Source organism: Pristiophorus japonicus, chromosome 3 (genome assembly GCF_044704955.1).
Source record: "Pristiophorus japonicus isolate sPriJap1 chromosome 3, sPriJap1.hap1, whole genome shotgun sequence".
NCBI lineage: Eukaryota > Metazoa > Chordata > Chondrichthyes > Pristiophoridae > Pristiophorus > Pristiophorus japonicus.
This window is the reverse complement of record NC_091979.1, coordinates 193,745,706-193,766,261: the sequence shown is the minus strand read 5'-3', so window position 1 is coordinate 193,766,261 and position 20,556 is coordinate 193,745,706. Positions and strand designations below refer to the sequence as shown.

At 47.9% G+C, this 20,556-nt stretch overlaps 1 protein-coding gene across 6 annotated transcripts in view; it reads right to left on the bottom strand.

Annotated features, from left to right (window-relative positions):
• nbeal1 (neurobeachin-like 1) overlaps positions 1-20,556 on the bottom strand; it is a 503,417-nt gene that overhangs the window by 157,865 nt on the left and 324,996 nt on the right. For all 6 annotated transcript variants that reach the window (XR_011592710.1, XM_070876167.1, XM_070876168.1 and 3 more), the window contains 5 exons: positions 15,979-16,635; positions 15,228-15,403; positions 9,364-9,523; positions 1,191-1,319; positions 114-419 (listed from right to left, as the gene is read on the bottom strand). Coding sequence is in view for 5 of the 6 variants with exons in the window: in XM_070876167.1 (XP_070732268.1) it covers positions 114-419; positions 1,191-1,319; positions 9,364-9,523; positions 15,228-15,403; positions 15,979-16,635 (1,428 nt within the window). In the remaining variant the exon portion in view is untranslated. The remainder of the gene's footprint in view (positions 1-113; positions 420-1,190; positions 1,320-9,363; positions 9,524-15,227; positions 15,404-15,978; positions 16,636-20,556) is intronic.

The window sequence follows — 20,556 nt, the reverse complement described above, 5'->3', positions numbered from 1 at the left end:
TTTTTCCCCCAAATGACCATCTCAAATCAGGAGGGGAAAAAAAAAGACGCACTCCGGCGGAGAATGTTAGTCTGTTAACAAACAATGGGTTATGAAACTGAAACGTTACGTACATATTTGTCAATGTAAACACGCCATTCATTGGATCTGCAGTACTCCTGAAAGTCCTCAAAGAAAGAAGGACTTCCATTGCTTTGCGGCAGAGCTGGCAAGTGCAGATTCATGTACAGTAGCTCGTAGATTTTGGACACCAAAGTTCGTATGATCGGGATCAGAAAGGAGTAGGTTTCTGTTCTCTCTGTGATGGACTTGGTCAGGGTTTGCTCCAACTTCCCCAAGAGGAAACAAGCTTCATTTCGGTTGACTATTTCTTTTGTTTGCAGCAGAGTGTTGAGTTTCGCTGCGGCCATGGCACACACCTGATATTACAAAAAAAAACGTGGCTTCTGATTAGTTAGAACGATCCAACACAAACCACTACAGACAGTATCTCGCATGCTTCTTTTTATCTACTTACACTGATACTAATATAAACACTAAACAACAGATTTAAAACAAGGAAAAATAATAAAAATCAATAGGCAGGAAAGTTATCAATTTAAACTTGCAGGCAGATTGAAGATGGCTTGTACTCAACCCAGAGTGCTGTGAATTCTACAGATGGTGATGTGACAACAGCTGATAGTTTTCAGAAAGAAAGACTCACATTTATACAGCATCTTTCATGACCTCAGAACATCCCAAAAGCTTTGAGGCAATGAAGTACTTGTGAAGTGTAGTCACTGTTGTAATGCAGGAAACGCAGCAGCCAATTTGCGCACAGCAAGCTCCCATAAACAGCAATGTGATACTGATCAAATAATCTGTTTTTTAGTGGTTTTGGTTGAGGGATACATATTGGCCAGGACACCGGGGAGAATTCCTCTGCTCTTCTTTGAAATGTCATGGAATATTTTACATCCACCTAAAGAGCGTCGGTTTAACGCCTCATCCGAAAGACAGCACTTCCGTCAGTGAAGCATTCTCTCAGTATGCACTAGAACGCCAGCCTAGATTTTATGTTCAAGTCTTGGGAGTGGGACTTGAAACCACAGTTTTCTGACAGAGGCGAGAGTGTTACCAACTAAGCGATAGCTTACGAATGGAACAATTAAGTATTTTCGCTGGGGGTAGTGATCTCTGCCTAGTACCTGTATGTTATCTTGTGCAATAAACCCAAGGAGAAGCCGCACTCCAAGCTGGGACAGTTGCATCCACTCTGATCCGGATGAGTACCACACCATCAGGCTATCCATTAGCGTCACCATCTCCTCTAATACCTGTATAAAAGGAATGAAAATCACAGCGTTAAAATGTAGGATGAACAGAAGGTATACTCTTTATTTAAATCTGGTGTAGCTGAAACCAGACTCGAATAAATATTATATTTAGCTTACTGGATAAATCAAGAACCTTTGGGTGTATTTAATCCTTATTGCTCTTCCAAGGAAGTCACCATAAATCATCTGTTCATGAAAATCAAGTTTCATTGTAAATTTGTGCTGCCCATCCATTGACTCTTTTCCATCAACTCAGGGATTTCTCCAGGTACCACATATTCTCCAACTGTACTTTATCAACTCATCATCCAACCCTTTGCTACAGATTCTACTCTCTAGTCACCGACTGCCTTCAGTTCACACACAATCTCAGGATTTATTTTGTCTTATAATACAAACACTACATATTGATCGCCATACCATTCAATAGGTTAATAAATATCGTTTTTCTTTCAATTTTATTTTGAAGAGAAACTTCCTTCATGCCTGAGAAATGTAATCAAGTCAGCACTTCTTACCTTTGATTACTCCACCCTGGGTATTGACATTCCTGGCCTCAGTATCTCCTCAGATATCAAATACACCTTCCACATTTCCTCCACTGTTAAAGCTGCCTCCCTCCTTTATGCCAAACACTTTTTTTTTTAAAGCTCTTAATGCTCTAACAAGCCCAAGACTGTTCAATACTGCTCTAATAACTGGAGCAGCTATAACACACTTACATTTCCAGGCAGGATACAAAAAACTCTCTGCCTTGTAAGCGATTCATCTCTCACCATTAACCTCTAACTTCCTTCTCTCTATTGCAAGCTTCAGTTCAAATTGATACACTATGCCAAAGTCATTGCTCCTCTAAACTCACTTACCATCATCCTCCTTACCTCCAAATATGGAACCCAAATATACTCTTCCTCCTTGATGCATTCTCAGTGTTGAAGTTAAAATCTCTTCATAGTCTCTTGCTCTAACCCAGCCTTTCTGAGGACCCAAAATTGTGCTGCTACTTGCCTCCCCCTCAATCTTCCTTTCTTCCTACAATATGCAGACTTAAGGGCTCAATTTTCCCCAATTATCAGCGCCATTTTTTTGGCGTGCACCATTTTTTCTGAGTAAATATAAATCTCCAAGTTTCCCCAAAGTATATGTGCCAGCGTAATTCACTTAGGTATGATTATTTTAGGTTATGATGTTTTGTGTCATAGCGAGCGTAACCTGATGTCTGCACCAGTTTTTCACATTTAAGCAAGTTTGGCCAACTTACATTTTTCCTAGGATGGTGTATGTGACCACTCCCAAAAAACCTTCTGGGCACTTAAGAAAAAGCAGCGCACATTACCAAATCGCCGCAGAAAGACGCCATTGTTTTTAGCTGAAGTTTTGAAGGGAGTGAAGAAGACAGAGATCTAATTTTTTCTTAATTTTTTCAAAGTCAAAAGGAAGAAATTGGAAGTCTAATGCAATTTTTGAAATTTTCTTTTTTCAAAGTACCACCCCCCCACTACCGAACGTCTCCTCACCGGGCTCGAGGGTCGGAACGTCGGCCCGCAGAATCGCCTGGAGACAGGGGCTCAGCTTCAAAAAGAAGCCTCGCAGGGGGGGGGGGGGGGCTGGAAGCCGAGCACCGAGCCCCTGTCTCCGGGGGAGTGATTTGGTGAGGAAACGTGTGGTGGTGGGATGGTGCTTTGAGAAAAATTTAAAAAATTAAGAATTGCATTACACTTTGATGTCCCAAATGTCTTCATTAAATGCCGAGCTTCCTATTCTAAGCAAGCCCATTGCACATGTGCAGACCAGGGTGTGGTCAAAACTAGGGCGTCCACCTTGAAGATGTGTGAGTGCTTTGTCCTGCTGTTTTGAGGTTGTTGCAAAGCTACAATTTAATTATGGGGGCATTATTGACAATACCATACCTTGTGCAAGCCTTCTGCATGATGACGCTGCGGAGGAGAAGATTGATTAGATAGCATCACCTGAGGAACCTCAGAACACATAGGATGATGGGCAGGAGGCTTTACCCACATCAGGTATATCGAGACAGGCATTCATACTTGCACCTGTGTGAGGCAGACTGTGTGACAACTTCTCCCGCAAAGAAGTTGTAACCGAGATCTGTGAGTTAGTAAAAATAGACCTGCATCCTAGAAGCGCCAGGAGGACTGCTTTGTCCCTTGAAGTAAAGGTTACAGCTGCACTTTCATTTTATGCATCTGGATCATTCCAGGCCACAACTGGGGATGTGTGCGCCATTTCTCAACATTCGACACATATCTGCATTCGACATGTGAGTGCTGCACTATGTGCCCGGAGGAATGACTACATTAAGTTCCCCATGACCGCCCAGGCAATGCGTGACAGGGCTGTGGGCTTCTCCAGGATTGCTGGCTTCCCCAATGTACAGGGCTGCATTGATTGTACCCACATCGCCTTGTGAGCACCTTTGGAGGATTCCGAGATGTATAGGAACAGAAAAGGCTTCCACTCCATGAACTCGTGTGTGAGATGACATGCATCGCATCATGGCAGTTGATGCGAGATACCCTGGGAGCACCCATGATGCTTTCATCCTACACAAGAGCGCTATATTTCAGCAGCAGCCAGAAGGGCAGAGCTGACTGCTGGGGGACAAAGGGTACAGTCTTGCCACCTGGCTCATAACGCCCCTATGCGTAACCCAGACAGAAGCTGACCGTGAATACAACATATCGCACATTGTGACGCGCAGCATAATAGAGAGGACCATTGGCATTTTGAAGCAGCATTTCCGATGCCTGGACCATTCCGGAGGCTACTTGCTGTACTCCCCTGAGATTGTCGGTTAGTTCGCTGTTGTCTGCTTCATGCTGCACAACTTAGCCATCATGAGGCACAGCAGCAGCTGGTAGTAGAAGACCCTCCTGAGGGGAGAGTGGCTGATGATGAGGAGGAAGATGCAGATGAGGAGGAGGACGAGGACGAGGAAGCCATGTAAGTGCCTGAGGCCAGAGCACGATGGCGGAGGATGGGGGGGGGGGGGGGCCATCGTGCCCCTTTAACGATTGCTCAAGCCTTGCGCCAGCAGCTCATCCGTGAACACTTTGCTGCCTGAAGGCTCAGCGGCAACTATTCTAAATGGACCATGTTTACTGTTTGGACCTGTTCCATTGTGTTGTGTTAATAATGGAACAAATAATGTAAATGATTCCGTTAAAAGTTAAAATATATTTTACTCAAAATTGTAACACTTGTTTGTACTTAACTTAAATAAAAATATTCTTGTATCAAACTTTAAACTATTCAATTAAGATCACTTACGAACTTTAAGATCTTACAAACTTATAAACTTGTAAATTTACATCACTTCCAAAAGACTTTTAATTTGAGAACAGTTACAACAGTAGCAACAACAACAGCAAACAAAGGCTGCACCCATCTCTCCTCCACCTTATTCTAAGTCCGCCTGCTGCATTTGGTCTTGTTGACTCCACCCACCCCTGCCTGCTGGCGGTGGCACAGCATTTCCCGGGTTGGTACCAAGCTTATTCTTTCGAGCATCTCGGGTAATGCGCACTTCTTATTAGGGGGCGTAAGGAGGCGGTAATATGGAAGGCCCAGCTTGGGCCTCTTCGGAGGTTGGTCTGGAGATTGGACTGGGAGTGGCAGTTGATTCTGATAATGGTCGCGGGGTCTGGGCCTGTTCTCTTATTGCAGCAGCTACCTCCAACATTCCCTCCCTCATGTACTCCGCCAGCCTCTCAACTACCTGTGACATTCCCTCCCTCATGTGCACCGACAGTGTATCAGCTACCTGCGACATTCCATCCCCAATGTGCCCAGACAGTGTTCCCATTTCTCATGCGTGTTGTTACTTCTCCCGACAGTCCCGATACTTCATCACCCACCCCACCGATGGTGTCCGAGATGGATCACGTAAGGTCAATGCTCTCCCCACTCATTGCCATCATCTGAAACACATCTGTTACATCCTGTATTTCAGGAGAGCGCTGTCGAGCTCTCCTTCCCCTCCTCATCCTAGGTGTGGCTTGCTGCACCCCAGTGGAACCCGCAGCCTCGGACGGTGGGGCCCTGGGTGTGGCTCACTGCACCCCACTAGGACCCGCAGCCTTGGACGGTGGGGCCCTGGGTGTGGCTCGCTGCACCCCACTAGGACCCGCAGCCTTGGACGGTGGGGCCCTGGTTAAGGCTCGCTGCACCCCACTGGGACTCGCAGCCTCGGACGGTGGGGCTCTGGGTGTGGCTCACTGCACCCCACTCGGACCCGCAGCCTTGGACGGTGGGGCCCTGGGTGTGGCTCGCTGCACCCCACTCGGACCCGCAGCCTTGGACGGTGGGGCCCTGGGTGTGGCTCGCTGCACCCCACTAGGACCCGCAGCCTTGGACGGTGGGGCCCTGGTTAAGGCTCGCTGCACCCCACTGGGACCCGCAGCCTCGGACGGTGGGGCTCTGGGTGTGGCTCACTGCACCCCACTAGGACCCGCAGCCTTGGACGGTGGGGCCCTGGTTGAGGCTTGCTGCACCCCACTGGGACCTGCAGCCCCGGACAGTGTGAAACCATGAAATGCCCCAACACTCGCACCACACAGGAAAGGGGCTGGCACCTCAATGGGCAGCACCAGCACCTCCTCCAGCGTGAGTACAAGAGTGGGGGCTTCATCCTCCCCCTCTCCCTCTCCTTCACACTCTTGGTCTGGAAGGTGGGATTGAAAGATGTTCTCCTCTTCAGGCTCATCAATCTTCTTCTTAATTGGGTTCAGCTCCGTCAGGGTTGGCCTCAAGTTCTGCAAAATATAAGAGAACAGACAAATGGTTAGCAGCAGAGGAGGGGGCAGGGTGGGTGGCATGAGTAGGCTCACACAGCGCAGGTAACAGGCTCATTTGAAGGACCACGATGAATGATAGCACATTGCATCAACCGAAGCATAGCTGACGGAGACATCCCCGTGAACCAAAGCATTGCTAGTCCTCGCAGTACAATACGGGTGTCAGTGGGTGCAGATTTTCCGGGCCTCCTCCTGTTATATTCTCTCTCTTTTGTTGTGGGCCATCTTCCTCTGCAAAGATGAAAATATAACTTTTTAGAGAAGGTGTCGTTCTGCTGGGTGGGACATACAGATGGTCACATTTACAATTGCAATTCCAGTAAATAAATGAAAATATTACTTACATTAACTGTTTGACCAAGGTCCTGCCACTTCTTTTTGCATTGGCCTCCGGACCTCGGGTTGCACAGTAATCTTGTGAAAGTTGGTTCCAGCGTTTCATTTCTTTTGGTGAAACTTTTGTTTGACCTCTGCTGATGTCCAGCTCGTGCCATCTGGCCTCAAACACAGTAACTAGGGCCTCCACTTCATCCTGTGTGAAATTCTTGGTCCTTGAGCCGGGTTGCATATTGCAGCGCCGATTTTTTCCACTCAGAAGAAAAGTTCTCACACACAACTGGCTCTTTAAAAATGACTGAATGCAGACCAGGAGATGTATTGGGCATGTGCGCCCATAGCAGCCACGTAGAAAACCTTTTTTTTCGCGCATGCGTAGAAGGGGGGGGGCATCCTTTTTTCGGCGCAGACATTTGGCTTCACCCCCCCAAAGTTAAAGGACAGACTGCGCGGCGGCAATTTCAAAAATTAGAATGGGGAAAGGAAACTTTAAACTTTTTTTATTGACGTAGTTGGACCCCCAAAAAACGGGCGTAACTATTCAAATACGCCAAAAAACAGCATTGGGGAAAATTGAGCCCTTAAAATCCTAAGCTTGGTGTCAAATAAACACCATTGCCAGAATAATCCTACTCTTTCGAACCTTGGCCGATTACTGCACTGAGAAACTTTTCTTTTCACCACTTCCAATTAATAATAAAAGACACCTAGAAAGGTTTTAACTGATGTAGAGATGTTTAAAGTTTGGGTTTGAATTATTACTGAGTCATTTTTATTGTTGAAATCCCCTTCCTGTTTAAAGTCTCTCCTCAAACAATTCGTTGGGCATAAATGGTGGATATGTAATCTACTCTCAGGCTCCTGGCTGTTTTCAATAGGTTTCTGAAAAATTCACAAGGACAGAATCATACAGCAATGAAGGAGGCCATATGGCAATACAAAATTGTGTGGAGGATGCAAAGATGCTGCAAAGGGATATAGACAGGTTAAGTGAGTGGACAAGAACATGGCAGATGGAACATGTGGATAAATGTTAAGTTATTCACTTTTGTAGGAAAAATAGAAAAGCAGAATATTTTTTAAATGGAGAGAGATTGGGTAATGTTGGTTTTCAGAGGGACCTAGATGTCCTTGTACACGACTCACTGAAAGTTAACATGTAGGTACAACAAGCAATTAGGAAAGTAAAAGGCATGTTAGCCTTTATTTCAAAAGGATTTGAGCCTGAATAAAGAAATCTTACTGAAATTATATAGGGACTTGGTGAGATCACACCTGGAGTGTTGTGTACAGTTTTGGTCTCCTTACCTAAGGAAGGATATACTTGCCTCAGAGGGAGTACAAGGAAGATTCACCAGACTGATTCCTGGGATGGGGGTATTGTCCTATGAGGAGAGATTCCCAGAATTTAGAAGAATGAGAGGTGGTCTCATTGAATCATATAAAATTCTTACAGGGCTTGACAGAGTAGATACAGGGCAGATGTTTCCCCTGGCTGGAAAGTCTAGAACTCGGGGTCAGTCTCAGAATAAGGAGCCGGCCATTTAGGACTGAGATGAGGAGAAATTTCTTCACTCAAAGGGTTGTGAATCTTTGGAATTCTCTACCGTGGAGGGCTTGGAGGTTCAGTCGTTGAGTATATTTAAGACAGGGATCGATAGATTTTTGGATATTAAGGGAATCAAGAGATATGGAAATAGTGTGGTAGGTGGAGTTGGGATAGAAGATCAGCCATGATCTTACTTGAATGGTTCAGCAGGCTCAAAGGGCCCGAATGGTCGACTCCTGCTCCAATTTCTTATGTAATGTTATGTTCTTATACAGCCTCTGAAAGAGCTACCCGATTAGTCCCACTGCTCTGCTCTTTCCCCAGAGCTGCTGTTTCCGCTTCAAGCATATATCTAATTCCCTTTGGAAAGTTACTATTGAATCTGCTTCCACCACCCTTTCAGGCAGTGCATTCCAGATCTGAACAACTTGCTGCATAAAGAATATTCTCTACATCTCCCTTCTGGTTCTTTTGCCAATTATCTTAAATCGGAGTCCTCTGGTTTCTAACCCTCCTGCCAGTAGAAACAGTTTCTATCCTATCTACTCGATCAAAACCTCTCATAATTTTGAGCAGCTCTATTAAATCTCCTCATAACCTTCTCTGGTCGAAGGAGAATAACCCTAGCTTCGCCAGTATCTCCACATAACTATAGTCCCTCATCCCTGGAACCATTCTAGAAAATCTCCTCTGCAGCTTCTCAAAGACCTTTACATCCTTCCTAAAGTGTGGTGCCCAGAATTGGACACAATACTCCAGCTGAGGCTGAAACCAGTGATTTATAAAGGCCTACTATAACTATCTTGCTTCTGTACTCTATACCTCTATTAATAAAGCCAATGATCCCATATGCTTTTATAACCGCCTTCTCAACTTATCCTGCCTCCTTCAAAGAATTATGTACGTCAACAAATCTTGTATAGAATGGTACAATTGCACAACCCCTCCTACCGCCATCCAACAGAGCTAAATCTCCTGTCTAGGTCTTGCTGTCCTGTTCTTGCATGACAGTTAACAGCCAGGATTTGATATCACCTTTTGGTTTCATTTAAAAATTTGACTAAATCGTGCAGTCTCACCACATGCTGGCAATAACAACATGCTTCTCTGCAGAGCAACAGGATATAGAGCTTCAGTTATCATCTGAATGTCAGCCGTGTAGGCATTTCCTTAATGATAGGAAGATAATGAGTCAGGCAGCTCATGAATTGCTCGCAGTTACTTGTAGAGTACCATGAAGAGAAGCTCGGCAGCAGGTTGTTGTATGTCCAATTGGATGGGTAATTCTGCATGATATTGCATTAGGAAAGGGCTAAGTACTGTAGCAGGCATAGTTATGTACCTTGTCAGTCCACAATGCAGGATTTACCAGCCCCTCAGCCTGTAGGAAGTCCTGAACCATATGCAGTAACCTCACGGCATTCTCAGTATGAACCGGAAGGACAACTGCTGTTGCCTCTCTGTTGTCAGTCACAGCCCACTCCAATATCTTCTCGAGAAGACTGAAAGAAAAGAAGATTTGCATTATAAGGTAGTTTTGGCAAAGTCCCAATCTCCCTCTTAATAATGCTGAATCGCACACATATTCTCCATATGGTCTCACTTCCAAAACACAAAAACAACTTGCATTTATATAGCGCCATTAATATGGTGAAATGTCCAAAGGTGCTTCACAAGAGTATTATCTTCCCCACTCACCCTTCAAAAATATTACTGAAGAGAATGTGCCAAATCACTAAGTTGCACCATCTCTCTCCCCAGGATCCCTCTCCCTCTACCTTCCTCGCCCCAGAATCTCTCTCCCCTCCACCTTCTCAGAATCTCTCTCTCCCCACACCCCCCAGAATCTCTCTCTCCACCCCCCCCCAGAATCTCTCTCTCCACAACCCCCCAGAATCTCTCTCTCCACCCCCCTCCAGAATCTCTCTCTCCACCCCTCCCCAGAATCTCTCTCTCCACCCCCCACCAGAATCTCTCTTTCCACCCCCCCAGAATCTCTCTCTCCACTTCCCCCCAGAATCTCTCTCTCCACCCCCCTCCAGAATCTCTCTCTCCACCCCCCCAGAATCTCTCTCTCCACCCCCCCAGAATCTCTCTCTCCACCCCCCCCCCAGAATCTCTCTCTCCACTTCCCCCCAGAATCTCTCTCTCCACCCCCCCCAGAATCTCTCTCTCCACCCCTCCCCAGAATCTCTCTCTCCACCCCTCCCCAGAATCTCTCTCTCCACCCCCCCCCAGAATCTCTCTCTCCACCCCCCCCAGAATCTCTCTCTCCACCCCTCCCCAGAATCTCTCTCTCCACCCCTCCCCAGAATCTCTCTCTCCACCCCTCCCCAGAATCTCTCTCTCCACCCCCCCAGAATCTCTCTCTCCACTTCCCCCCAGAATCTCTCTCTCCACCCCTCCCCAGAATCTCTCTCTCCACCCCCCCCCAGAATCTCTCTCTCCACCCCCCCCAGAATCTCTCTCTCCACCCCCCCCAGAATCTCTCTCTCCACCCCCCTCCAGAATCTCTCTCTCCACTTCCCCCCAGAATCTCTCTCTCCACCCCCCCCAGAATCTCTCTCTCCACCCCCCCAGAATCTCTCTCTCCACTTCCCCCCAGAATCTCTCTCTCCACCCCCCCCAGAATCTCTCTCTCCACCCCCCCCCAGAATCTCTCTCTCCACCCCCCTCCAGAATCTCTCTCTCCACTTCCCCCCAGAATCTCTCTCTCCACCCCCCCCAGAATCTCTCTCTCCACCCCCCCCAGAATCTCTCTCTCCACTTCCCCCCAGAATCTCTCTCTCCACCCCCCGCAGAATCTCTCTCTCCACCCCCACCCCAGAATCTCTCTCTCTACACCACCCCCCCAGAATCTCTCTCTCCCCACCCCACCAGAATCTCTCTCTCTACACCACCCCCCCAGAATCTCTCTCTCCCCACCCCCCCAGAATCTCTCTCCACCCCCCCCCCAGAATCTCTCTCTCCACTTCCCCCCAGAATCTCTCTCTCCACTTCCCCCCAGAATCTCTCTCTCCACCCCCCCAGAATCTCTCTCTCCACTTCCCCCCAGAATCTCTCTCTCCACCCCCCTCCAGAATCTCTCTCTCCACCCCCCCAGAATCTCTCTCTCCACCCCCCCAGAATCTCTCTCCCCACCCCCCCAGAATCTCTCTCCACCCCCCCCAGAATCTCTCTCTCCACTTCCCCCCAGAATCTCTCTCTCCACCCCCCCCAGAATCTCTCTCTCCACCCCCCCCAGAATCTCTCTCTCCACCCTCGCCCCCAGAATCTCTCTCTCTACACCACCCCCCCAGAATCTCTCTCTCCACCCCCACCCCAGAATCTCTCTCTCTCCACCCCCCCCAGAATCTCTCTCTCGCCAACCCCCCCCCCTGAATCTCTCTCTCTCCACCCACCCCCCCTGAATCTCTCTCTCTCCACCCCCCCCCTGAATCTCTCTCTCTCCACCCCCCCCCAAGAATCTCTCTCTCTCCACCCCCCCCCAAGAATCTCTCTCTCTCCACCCCCCCCCAGAATCTCTCTCTCCATCCCCCCCACCCCAAGAATCTCTCCCTCCACCCCGCCCCCAGAAGCTCTCTCCCCACGCTCCCCCCCTCAAGAATCTCTCTCCAGCACCCCCCCAGAATCTCTCTCCAGCCCACCCCCCAGAATCTCTCTCGCTCCAGCCCCCCCCCAGAATCTCTCACTCTCCAGCGCCCCCCCCAGAATCTCTCTCCCTCCACCCCCCCCCAGAATCTCTCTCTCCAGCCCCCCCCAGAATCTCTCTCTCTCCAGCCCCCCCCAGAATCTCTCTCTCTCCAGCCCCCCCCAGAATCTCTCTCTCTCCAGCCCCCACCCCCCCAAGAATCTCTCTCTCTCTAGCCCCACCCCCCCAGAATCTCTCTCTCTCTAGCCCCACCCCCCCAGAATCTCTCTCTCCCCACCCCCCCAGAATCTCTCTCCACCCCCCCCCCAGAATCTCTCTCTCCACTTCCCCCCAGAATCTCTCTCTCCACTTCCCCCCAGAATCTCTCTCTCCACTTCCCCCCAGAATCTCTCTCTCCACCCCCCCAGAATCTCTCTCTCCACTTCCCCCCAGAATCTCTCTCTCCACCCCCCTCCAGAATCTCTCTCTCCACCCCCCCAGAATCTCTCTCTCCACCCCCCCAGAATCTCTCTCCCCACCCCCCCAGAATCTCTCTCCACCCCCCCCAGAATCTCTCTCTCCACTTCCCCCCAGAATCTCTCTCTCCACCCCCCCCAGAATCTCTCTCTCCACCCCCCCCAGAATCTCTCTCTCCACCCTCGCCCCCAGAATCTCTCTCTCTACACCACCCCCCCAGAATCTCTCTCTCCACCCCCACCCCAGAATCTCTCTCTCTCCACCCCCCCCAGAATCTCTCTCTCGCCAACCCCCCCCCCTGAATCTCTCTCTCTCCACCCCCCCCCCCTGAATCTCTCTCTCTCCACCCCCCCCCCCTGAATCTCTCTCTCTCCACCCCCCCCCTGAATCTCTCTCTCTCCACCCCCCCCCAAGAATCTCTCTCTCTCCACCCCCCCCCAAGAATCTCTCTCTCTCCACCCCCCCCCAAGAATCTCTCTCTCTCCACCCCCCCCCAAGAATCTCTCTCTCTCCACCCCCCCCCAGAATCTCTCTCTCCATCCCCCCCACCCCAAGAATCTCTCCCTCCACCCCGCCCCCAGAAGCTCTCTCCCCACGCTCCCCCCCTCAAGAATCTCTCTCCAGCACCCCCCCAGAATCTCTCTCCAGCCCACCCCCCAGAATCTCTCTCGCTCCAGCCCCCCCCCAGAATCTCTCACTCTCCAGCGCCCCCCCCAGAATCTCTCTCCCTCCACCCCCCCCCAGAATCTCTCTCTCCAGCCCCCCCCAGAATCTCTCTCTCTCCAGCCCCCCCCAGAATCTCTCTCTCTCCAGCCCCCCCCAGAATCTCTCTCTCTCTCCAGCCCCCACCCCCCCAAGAATCTCTCTCTCTCTAGCCCCACCCCCCCAGAATCTCTCTCTCTCTAGCCCCACCCCCCCAGAATCTCTCTCTCTCCAGCGCCCCCCCCAGAATCTCTCACCCCACCCCCTCCCAAAATCTCTCTCCCCAACCCCCCCAGAATCTCTCTCTCTCCACCCCCCCCAGAATCTCTCTTCCCACCCCCCCCCAGAATCTCTCTCCCCACCCCCCCCAGAATCTCTCTTCCCCCCCCCCCAGAATCTCTCTTCCCCCCCCCCAGAATCTCTCTTCCCCCCCCCCCCAGAATCTCTCTCCCCACCCCCCCCCCAAGAATCTCTCTCCCCACCCCCCCCCCCAAGAATCTCTCTCCCCACCCCCCCCACAAGAATCTCTCTCCCCAACCCCCCCCAAGAATCTCTCTCCCCACCCCCCCCAAGAATCTCTCTCCCCACCCCCCCCAAGAATCTCTCTCCCCCCCTCCCCCCCAAGAATCTCTCTCCCCCCCTCCCCCCCAAGAATCTCTCTCCCCCCCTCCCCCCCAAGAATCTCTCTCCCCACCCCCCCCAGAATCTCTCTCCCCACCACCCCCCCCAGAATCTCTCTCTCTCCACCCCCCCAGAATCTCTCTCTCTCCACCCCCACCCAGAATCTCTCTCTCCACCGTCCCCCCCAGAATCTCTCTCTCTCTCCAGCCGCCCCCAGAATCTCTCTCCCCACCCCACCCCCAGAATCTCTCTCCCCACCGCCCCCCCAGAATCTCTCTCCCCACCCCCCCCAGAATCTCTCTCTCTCCGTCCCCCCAGAATCTGTCTCTCTCCGCCCCCCCAGAATTTCTCTCTCTCCACCCCCCCCAGAATCTCTCTCTCTCCACCCCCCCCAGAATCTGTCTCTCCACCCCCCCCCCAGAATCTCTCTTTCTCCCCCCACCTCCTCAGAATCTCTATTCTCTCCCCCCACATCCCTAGAATCTCTCTTCTCCCTCCCACCTCCCCCCCCACCCACATCCCCAGAATCTCTTACCCCTTACCGAATCCCTGACTCTCTCCTTCCCCCGCATCACATCACCAGAATCTATCTTCCCCCTTACCCAATCCCTGAGTCTCTCCTTCCCCCGCATCACATCCCCAGAATCTCTCTCCCCCCACTCCCCCATCCCTCCCCCCCCACATCCCTAAATCTCTCTTTCCCCCCTCCATGCCCCAGAATCAGTCTCTCTCTCCATATACCAGTGTGTCCCCAGAATAGCTATCTTTCTCTCTCCCCCTATTATTTCTTTCTCTCTTGCCCTAATGAGCATTCACAGCATCCTGAAATGACTGGGCTATCCTCTTTGGATAACATTTCCAAGTAACTTACAATACCCTTACTGCACGACAAACACAGAGTAAGTTATAAAATGATTAATTAGCAAGAGTAGTTTTGGAGCTTCAGGTAGATGAAAGAAATACCCCATTAAATGCAAACCGTACACCCACAATCAGGACTTGATTGCAAGATTACTTCTCGGTCAACAATCTATTATTGTTACTAAACAAATGTTACCTACGCCGTGAACATGCAGCCTCCAGAGAATACAACCACTACACCAGCAAAGACATGCTGATCCAAGTCGACTTGACCAACTTACCACCAACCAGTCATCAATCTAGATGGCCATTTTGGACCGTTGCCGAAGCCCTTCAGTGATCTCCAATCAGCCTTGATGACCAATGGTGAAATGCTTGGAAGAACTGCAACATGCCAAATGGATTCCTTATAGGAGAACCACACAGTATAACCTGATGGATCAAACCTTCCACGCAAATAGTGGACAACCATCAACTGCCTCAGAACTAGTTATGATAGATGCTGCCACCTTCTCCATAGATGGAAGATTAAAGCAGCCCCATTATGTAACTGTGGTGCGCCTAATCAGACCCAGGAGCACATCACTGAGCACTGCCCTCAGAAGAATTTCGCAGGCAACCTACAAGATATCTACGCAGTTTCACTGGAAGCTTTGGCCTGGATATCTGACATGAATATTGATATTTAATTTGTTTTTTGCTACTACAGGTACCATATGAATGAAGAGCTAATTTTAAATCTTGCAATTTTTCTTAGAGGAATGCATTTAAATATTTGCAAAGTTAAAACTCCAAACGTCAGTGATATATTACTGATCATGAAATGCTAACAGCTCCACCTCCTTAAAAAATAATCCACAAATACAACACAAATTCATCTTTACAAAAGAAGTTTCATTTTGTTTTCTACTAACGTCAGTTTAATTTCATCGGATGGAGAAAGTAGTTCATTTGCTGTTCCTAGCTTTGTCAGCGCTGAGAAGACTTGTCCTCGTTCGATCCAGGCAGCATCATCTGATCCGTCCAGGCCACGCCACATGATACAAAGGAGGATGTCCATCAGAATCCGACTTAGCTCTTCTTCACACTTCTAAGGGAAACAAAGCCAGTTCCTATAAGCAAGTACAGTTCATAAGGAAGTTAACTCTTTTAGAAATAAGGAGTGATACGATGCTCGAGACCACACCGGAGATTCTTTAACCCATTGATCCTAGACTCCCGTTATAGAGCCAGAATTTAGCACTAAGTTAATGAACTCAGTACTATTTGAGTTACCGACTTCACAAGTCCAAACAAATAATAATTGTGACTCCAATCAAACAAGTTTTTTTATATATTAAGTGGGATAGCAGGGTATACTTGGGGCAGGGGCAACTGCAAATTGGACCAGATGTCTGTCAGAATTGTACCTAGTGCTTCAGCAGTGATGGCTTGACCATGTTTGGTATAACTCCCTTCTGGGAGCAGCTCTTAAGTACAAAGATCAGTTGAAACAGAGATAAATTCTCCAAATCAAGAGACTTACACATGCATGGATACCACTGGTTACATTTAATAAAAGTCTGACTTTTGTATGTTAAAGAACAAAAGATTATTTAGCCCTGGTTAACATTAATTAGATCTATTTGGAAAAAAAAATGCCACAAAAATTGTTTAACAAATTACCTCTCCGCTTCCAAAGACTTCATAGATTGAGGCATCGTCCATGTAACTTGACTCATCTGCGGCGCTAGAGTCCTTATCAAACTGCGAACCAGGAAAGTGTTTGGGCATCTCCAGTGGAGATGGGGTGCTGGCAATGCTACCTGGGGTTTGGCTTTCACTGTCACGCATTTCGTAAGAGGTCGTGCTCAACAAGTCCAATGTTAGACCTCTCCCCATTAGAGGCCAGCTCTCTGACTGAGCCTGATTTTCTAACAAGCTTTCTGTGAGGACACTATCATTCAAGACCTTGTTGTCTAAAAATGTCCCAGGAGAGCGACTCGAGTCGGTGGATCTTTCAACCAACCCGTCAAAGCTTCTGTTATCAAATAATTTATTCACGGACACATTGTCCACTGTATCGCCATCCGATAGCTTATCGTCCTGAGTTTGTGACTCTTCATTAGTGTTTTTCAACCGCTCTGCACCGGGTCTCATCACAAGCCGGGGATCAATTTGTTTACCAAAATCCAAACTGTTGTTGCTCAAGCTGTCCATGCCAGCAGTGTCCTTGTTATTGGCATTCTCCTTCAAAAATAACCTCACAAAGGTTTCTTGCCAACTGGTCTGCTTCGCTATCTGCTGGGCTGCATCTTGCTGGGATTGCAGGTGCCGATAAATCTAAAACAGTTAGGGGAGAAAGATCACTTATACATCACTGATAAAAAAACAGATACTTTCGGAAATATAGTTCCTTGGTCTTCTGAGATGTGTTATTTTTCTTGCTGCTGACTCATCCAAGATCTGTATGGTACCTATGACTAGAGTTAATCAAAGTAAACAATTTTAACCAAAACAGGAACATAGGAACAGACGTAGGCTAGTTAGCCCCTCGAGCCATTCAATGAGATCCTGGCTGATCTGTGACCTAACTCCATATAGCCATCTTTGCCCCATATCCCTTAATAAATTTAGTTAACAAAAATCTATCAATCTCAGCTTTAAAATTAGCAATTCACCTAGCGCTAATTGCCGTTTGCGGAAGACAGTTCTAAACTTCTAACATGCTTTGCGTATATAAGTGTTGCCTAACTTCACTCCTGAAAGGTCTGGCTCTAATTTTTGGACTATGCCCTCTAGTCCTAGACCCCTAACCAGCAGAAATAATTTCTCTCTATCTATCTTAGCAGTTCCCCATAAAATCTTGAAAACTTGATCAATCACCTCTAAACCGTATAAATTTCAGGAAATACAACTTTAGTTTGCGTAATTTAACACTTGGAATCCACTTCAAAAAGTACTTCATGAGCTGTAAAGCGCTTTGGGACATCCGGTGGTCGTGAAAGGTATAATTCTGGTAAATCTACGCTGTACTCCAAAGGCCAATATATCCATCCTACGGTGTGGTGCCCTGAACTGCTCACAGTACTCCAGATGTTGTCTAACATTGGCTTTATATAGCTCCAGCATAACATCTACCCCCTTGTATTCTAGTCCTCTAGATATAAAGGTCAGTATTCCATTAGCCTTTCCAATTATTATCTGTACCTGTCCATGATATTTTAATGATCTATGTACATAGATCTCCAAGTCTTTTTGGACCTCCACTGTTTCTAGCTTTCCATCATTTAGAAAGTACTCTGTTCATGCTTTTTAGATCCAAAGTGGATGACCTCACATTTGCCTATATTGAAATCCATTTACCACATATTTGCTCATTCACATAATCTGTTAATATCTCTTTGCAATTTTATGCTTCCATCCACACTGCTTACAATTCCACCTATCTTTGTGCGGCTATCCTATCATCTAATTCATTAATAAATACGGTGAATTGTTCAGACCCCAACACACATCCTTGCGGGACACCACAAGTCACGTCCTGCCAATTCGAGTACCTACCCATTATCCCTACTCTGTCTCCTGCCGCTCAGCAAATTTCCTAACCAGGTCAATAATTTGCCTTCAACTTTAGTTAACGGGCTTTATCAAATGCCTTCTGAGAGTCCATATAAATAATATCCATAGATATTGAGATTTAGGTCACGTCCCGAGTCCCTCAAACCGCGCGGCTGATCACCACAGAATGGAGCAGGGGACACAGAATGAAGTAGAATTATGTTGGTAATCTTGGGCTGGGTAGCCAAGTACCAAAAATGGGGACTGAAGTGGGGATTTCGAGCTCTGCTATAATTAAAGGGTTAAGATTGGGTCTCAGAACTAAAAAGAGCTAAATAGGCTTTTGTAGTGGTCAGCTTTCTAAGTTGCTTAAAGGGCAGAAGCGATAACGCTGAGAATAACATGTCAAAATGTTTAATTGTTGCAAGCTGTGTAACCTGAGGACAATTACAAATAGCCAAACTGTTGAACCACAAGAGGCCCAGAGAGGCAGTTAAACAGAGCAAGGGGTCAGAGGTAACATGTTGGAGAAATTCCATCTGGTGTGAGACATAGGTGAATGATTGTGTTACGCGAAAGGGAATTAGTCAATCAGCAACTGTGCACGTGGGCTTTGGGCAAATTAAACAGCATAGGAGGGCCGTGCACGAGGCTGACATGCATCATTAAGTGTATAAAAGATTGCTTGAAACTTTGTATCATCAGAGAAGCCTGGCTACCGACAAAGGAGCAGGCGAGCTCCCCACCAGTGACTACTTGAATCTTCAAACCCAGACCTGGTGTTGAGTGTTTATTTAAATACTCCACTATAATTGGCGCAGTCGGCAGGATATCAAGCGGACGGCGGACACCGGCAGATTGAAGCCATGTCAAAAGCGTGAGTACATTTTAATTACCACGCAGAGTTAGGACAAGGGCAAAAATCTGTCTGGTGTTAGCTGCCTGAGGGATCCGAATCTGCAGGTCTGGCCGAGACTTCAAGTAGTCAGCAGAAGATCCCAGGTGAAACAATTACAATCGGTTATATAGAAGTGTCTCTGTGTAACATTGTGATTGATAATTGGTATAGGTTGCAAGTGACGGTCTCACTCTTGAAATGTAAGTAAGGGACGTACCACTGACAACAAATAGGTTCCAAGTATTGGTCTCACTCAGGGTGAGAAAGTAAGGAATGTACTGCTGACAGCCAATAGGTTGCAAGTAACAGTCTCACCCAGGACAAGTAATTAAGGGACATGACACTGACAACCAATAGCCATGGAAAATGAGAAACTCGAGTGGGGACCAGAGGGGTCTCTGACACGTACCGAGCAGACAAAAATCGAAAACTAATTGAAATAATGATTAAACAAAATTGGAAACCAGACAACCCACCCACTGAACAAAGAAAATGGTGGAGTTGGAAAAGAAACAAAAAGGAGAAAGCCCTAGTTTTAGTCACTCACATGTATTATGAATTAAGTAGACGGACTAGACTATTGACTGAAAAGCGATAAATAGTGATAAACCGACAGTAGGTGTTATGGCGACAGCACCCATCAGGACACACAAAAAGGACGATGATATAGACTTGGGGATCTTCGGCAGAAAGGCAGCTGAGTACAATCAAGACCACGAGTGGTTGGACCACCCCCTATGCAAAACAACTGCCACCATTAAGGTAGAGTTCATACCAGGAGCTCCCGCAGTCCCAGCCCAGGGACAGGCAGTAGCTCTCCCAGCAATAGCAGACTAGGTCAAAACTACATATGTGTCCTTCTCCCCGGGTGTTAAATTAAAACTACTACAGATACTGCCAGATTTAAAATCCAGACAATGTAACGGGGCATTTTGGCAAAAAATGTGGGAAATGCGAATATGTCATAACTTTCATAATCGTGATGTGGGAGGATTAGTCAGAGCAAAAATGAGTGAAGATATGTGGGAACGATTGACCCAAAATTTCAGGGACGGGACATGGTGCGCCGAAATGGCACCCACAGTTGCCGGACTACGATCTGTTTAAAGCTGATGTTACACGGGTCATGGGAGTAGTATCCATAAACTGGGGAATAATAATGGGGGGTCACACAAAATAAAGGAAAATCATCACATGAATATGGAGAATGAAAATGGATCAGTTTTCTGGCCCATACAGGGACAATCTAGCTTTTCAAAAGATGTACAAAGACGGATTGAGCAGCTCCCACCAAGCCATATTAAAAACTGGGTTAGTCACAATGCAAATGTATGATGACCTAGTACGATAGGCAACCGAACTAAACAACCAACAAAAAATAAAGGTGGCCGCTGAGGAAGAATTAGGGACAGTGGGGGTGGTCGGGAAACCCGAAGTGTGTTACAACTGTAACAAACCTGGGGGCACCGGCGTAATGAGTGTACAGCCTCAAAAAAGATAGCGAGACAATGTCACAATTGCTACAAGCCCAGACATGAGGCCAGGGATTGTTGGGCAAAGGGAGGAGGTAGCGAGGGGCAAGGACCCAGAGGTCTTGTCCCATATGCAACAAAACTAGGAAGTGTGAAACCCTTGGGGAGAAACTGGATTAAAGAGGGAAAATGGGGAATACTGTGCGAAGCTGTTAATGGAGTGTGGGCGGGTAAAAAACAGGAATGTGGACGGGTAAAAACTGACCCGATTATAAGGCCCTGTCCATAAAGCGCATCGACAATATCCCATAAAACCTGAAGCGAGGATGGTGG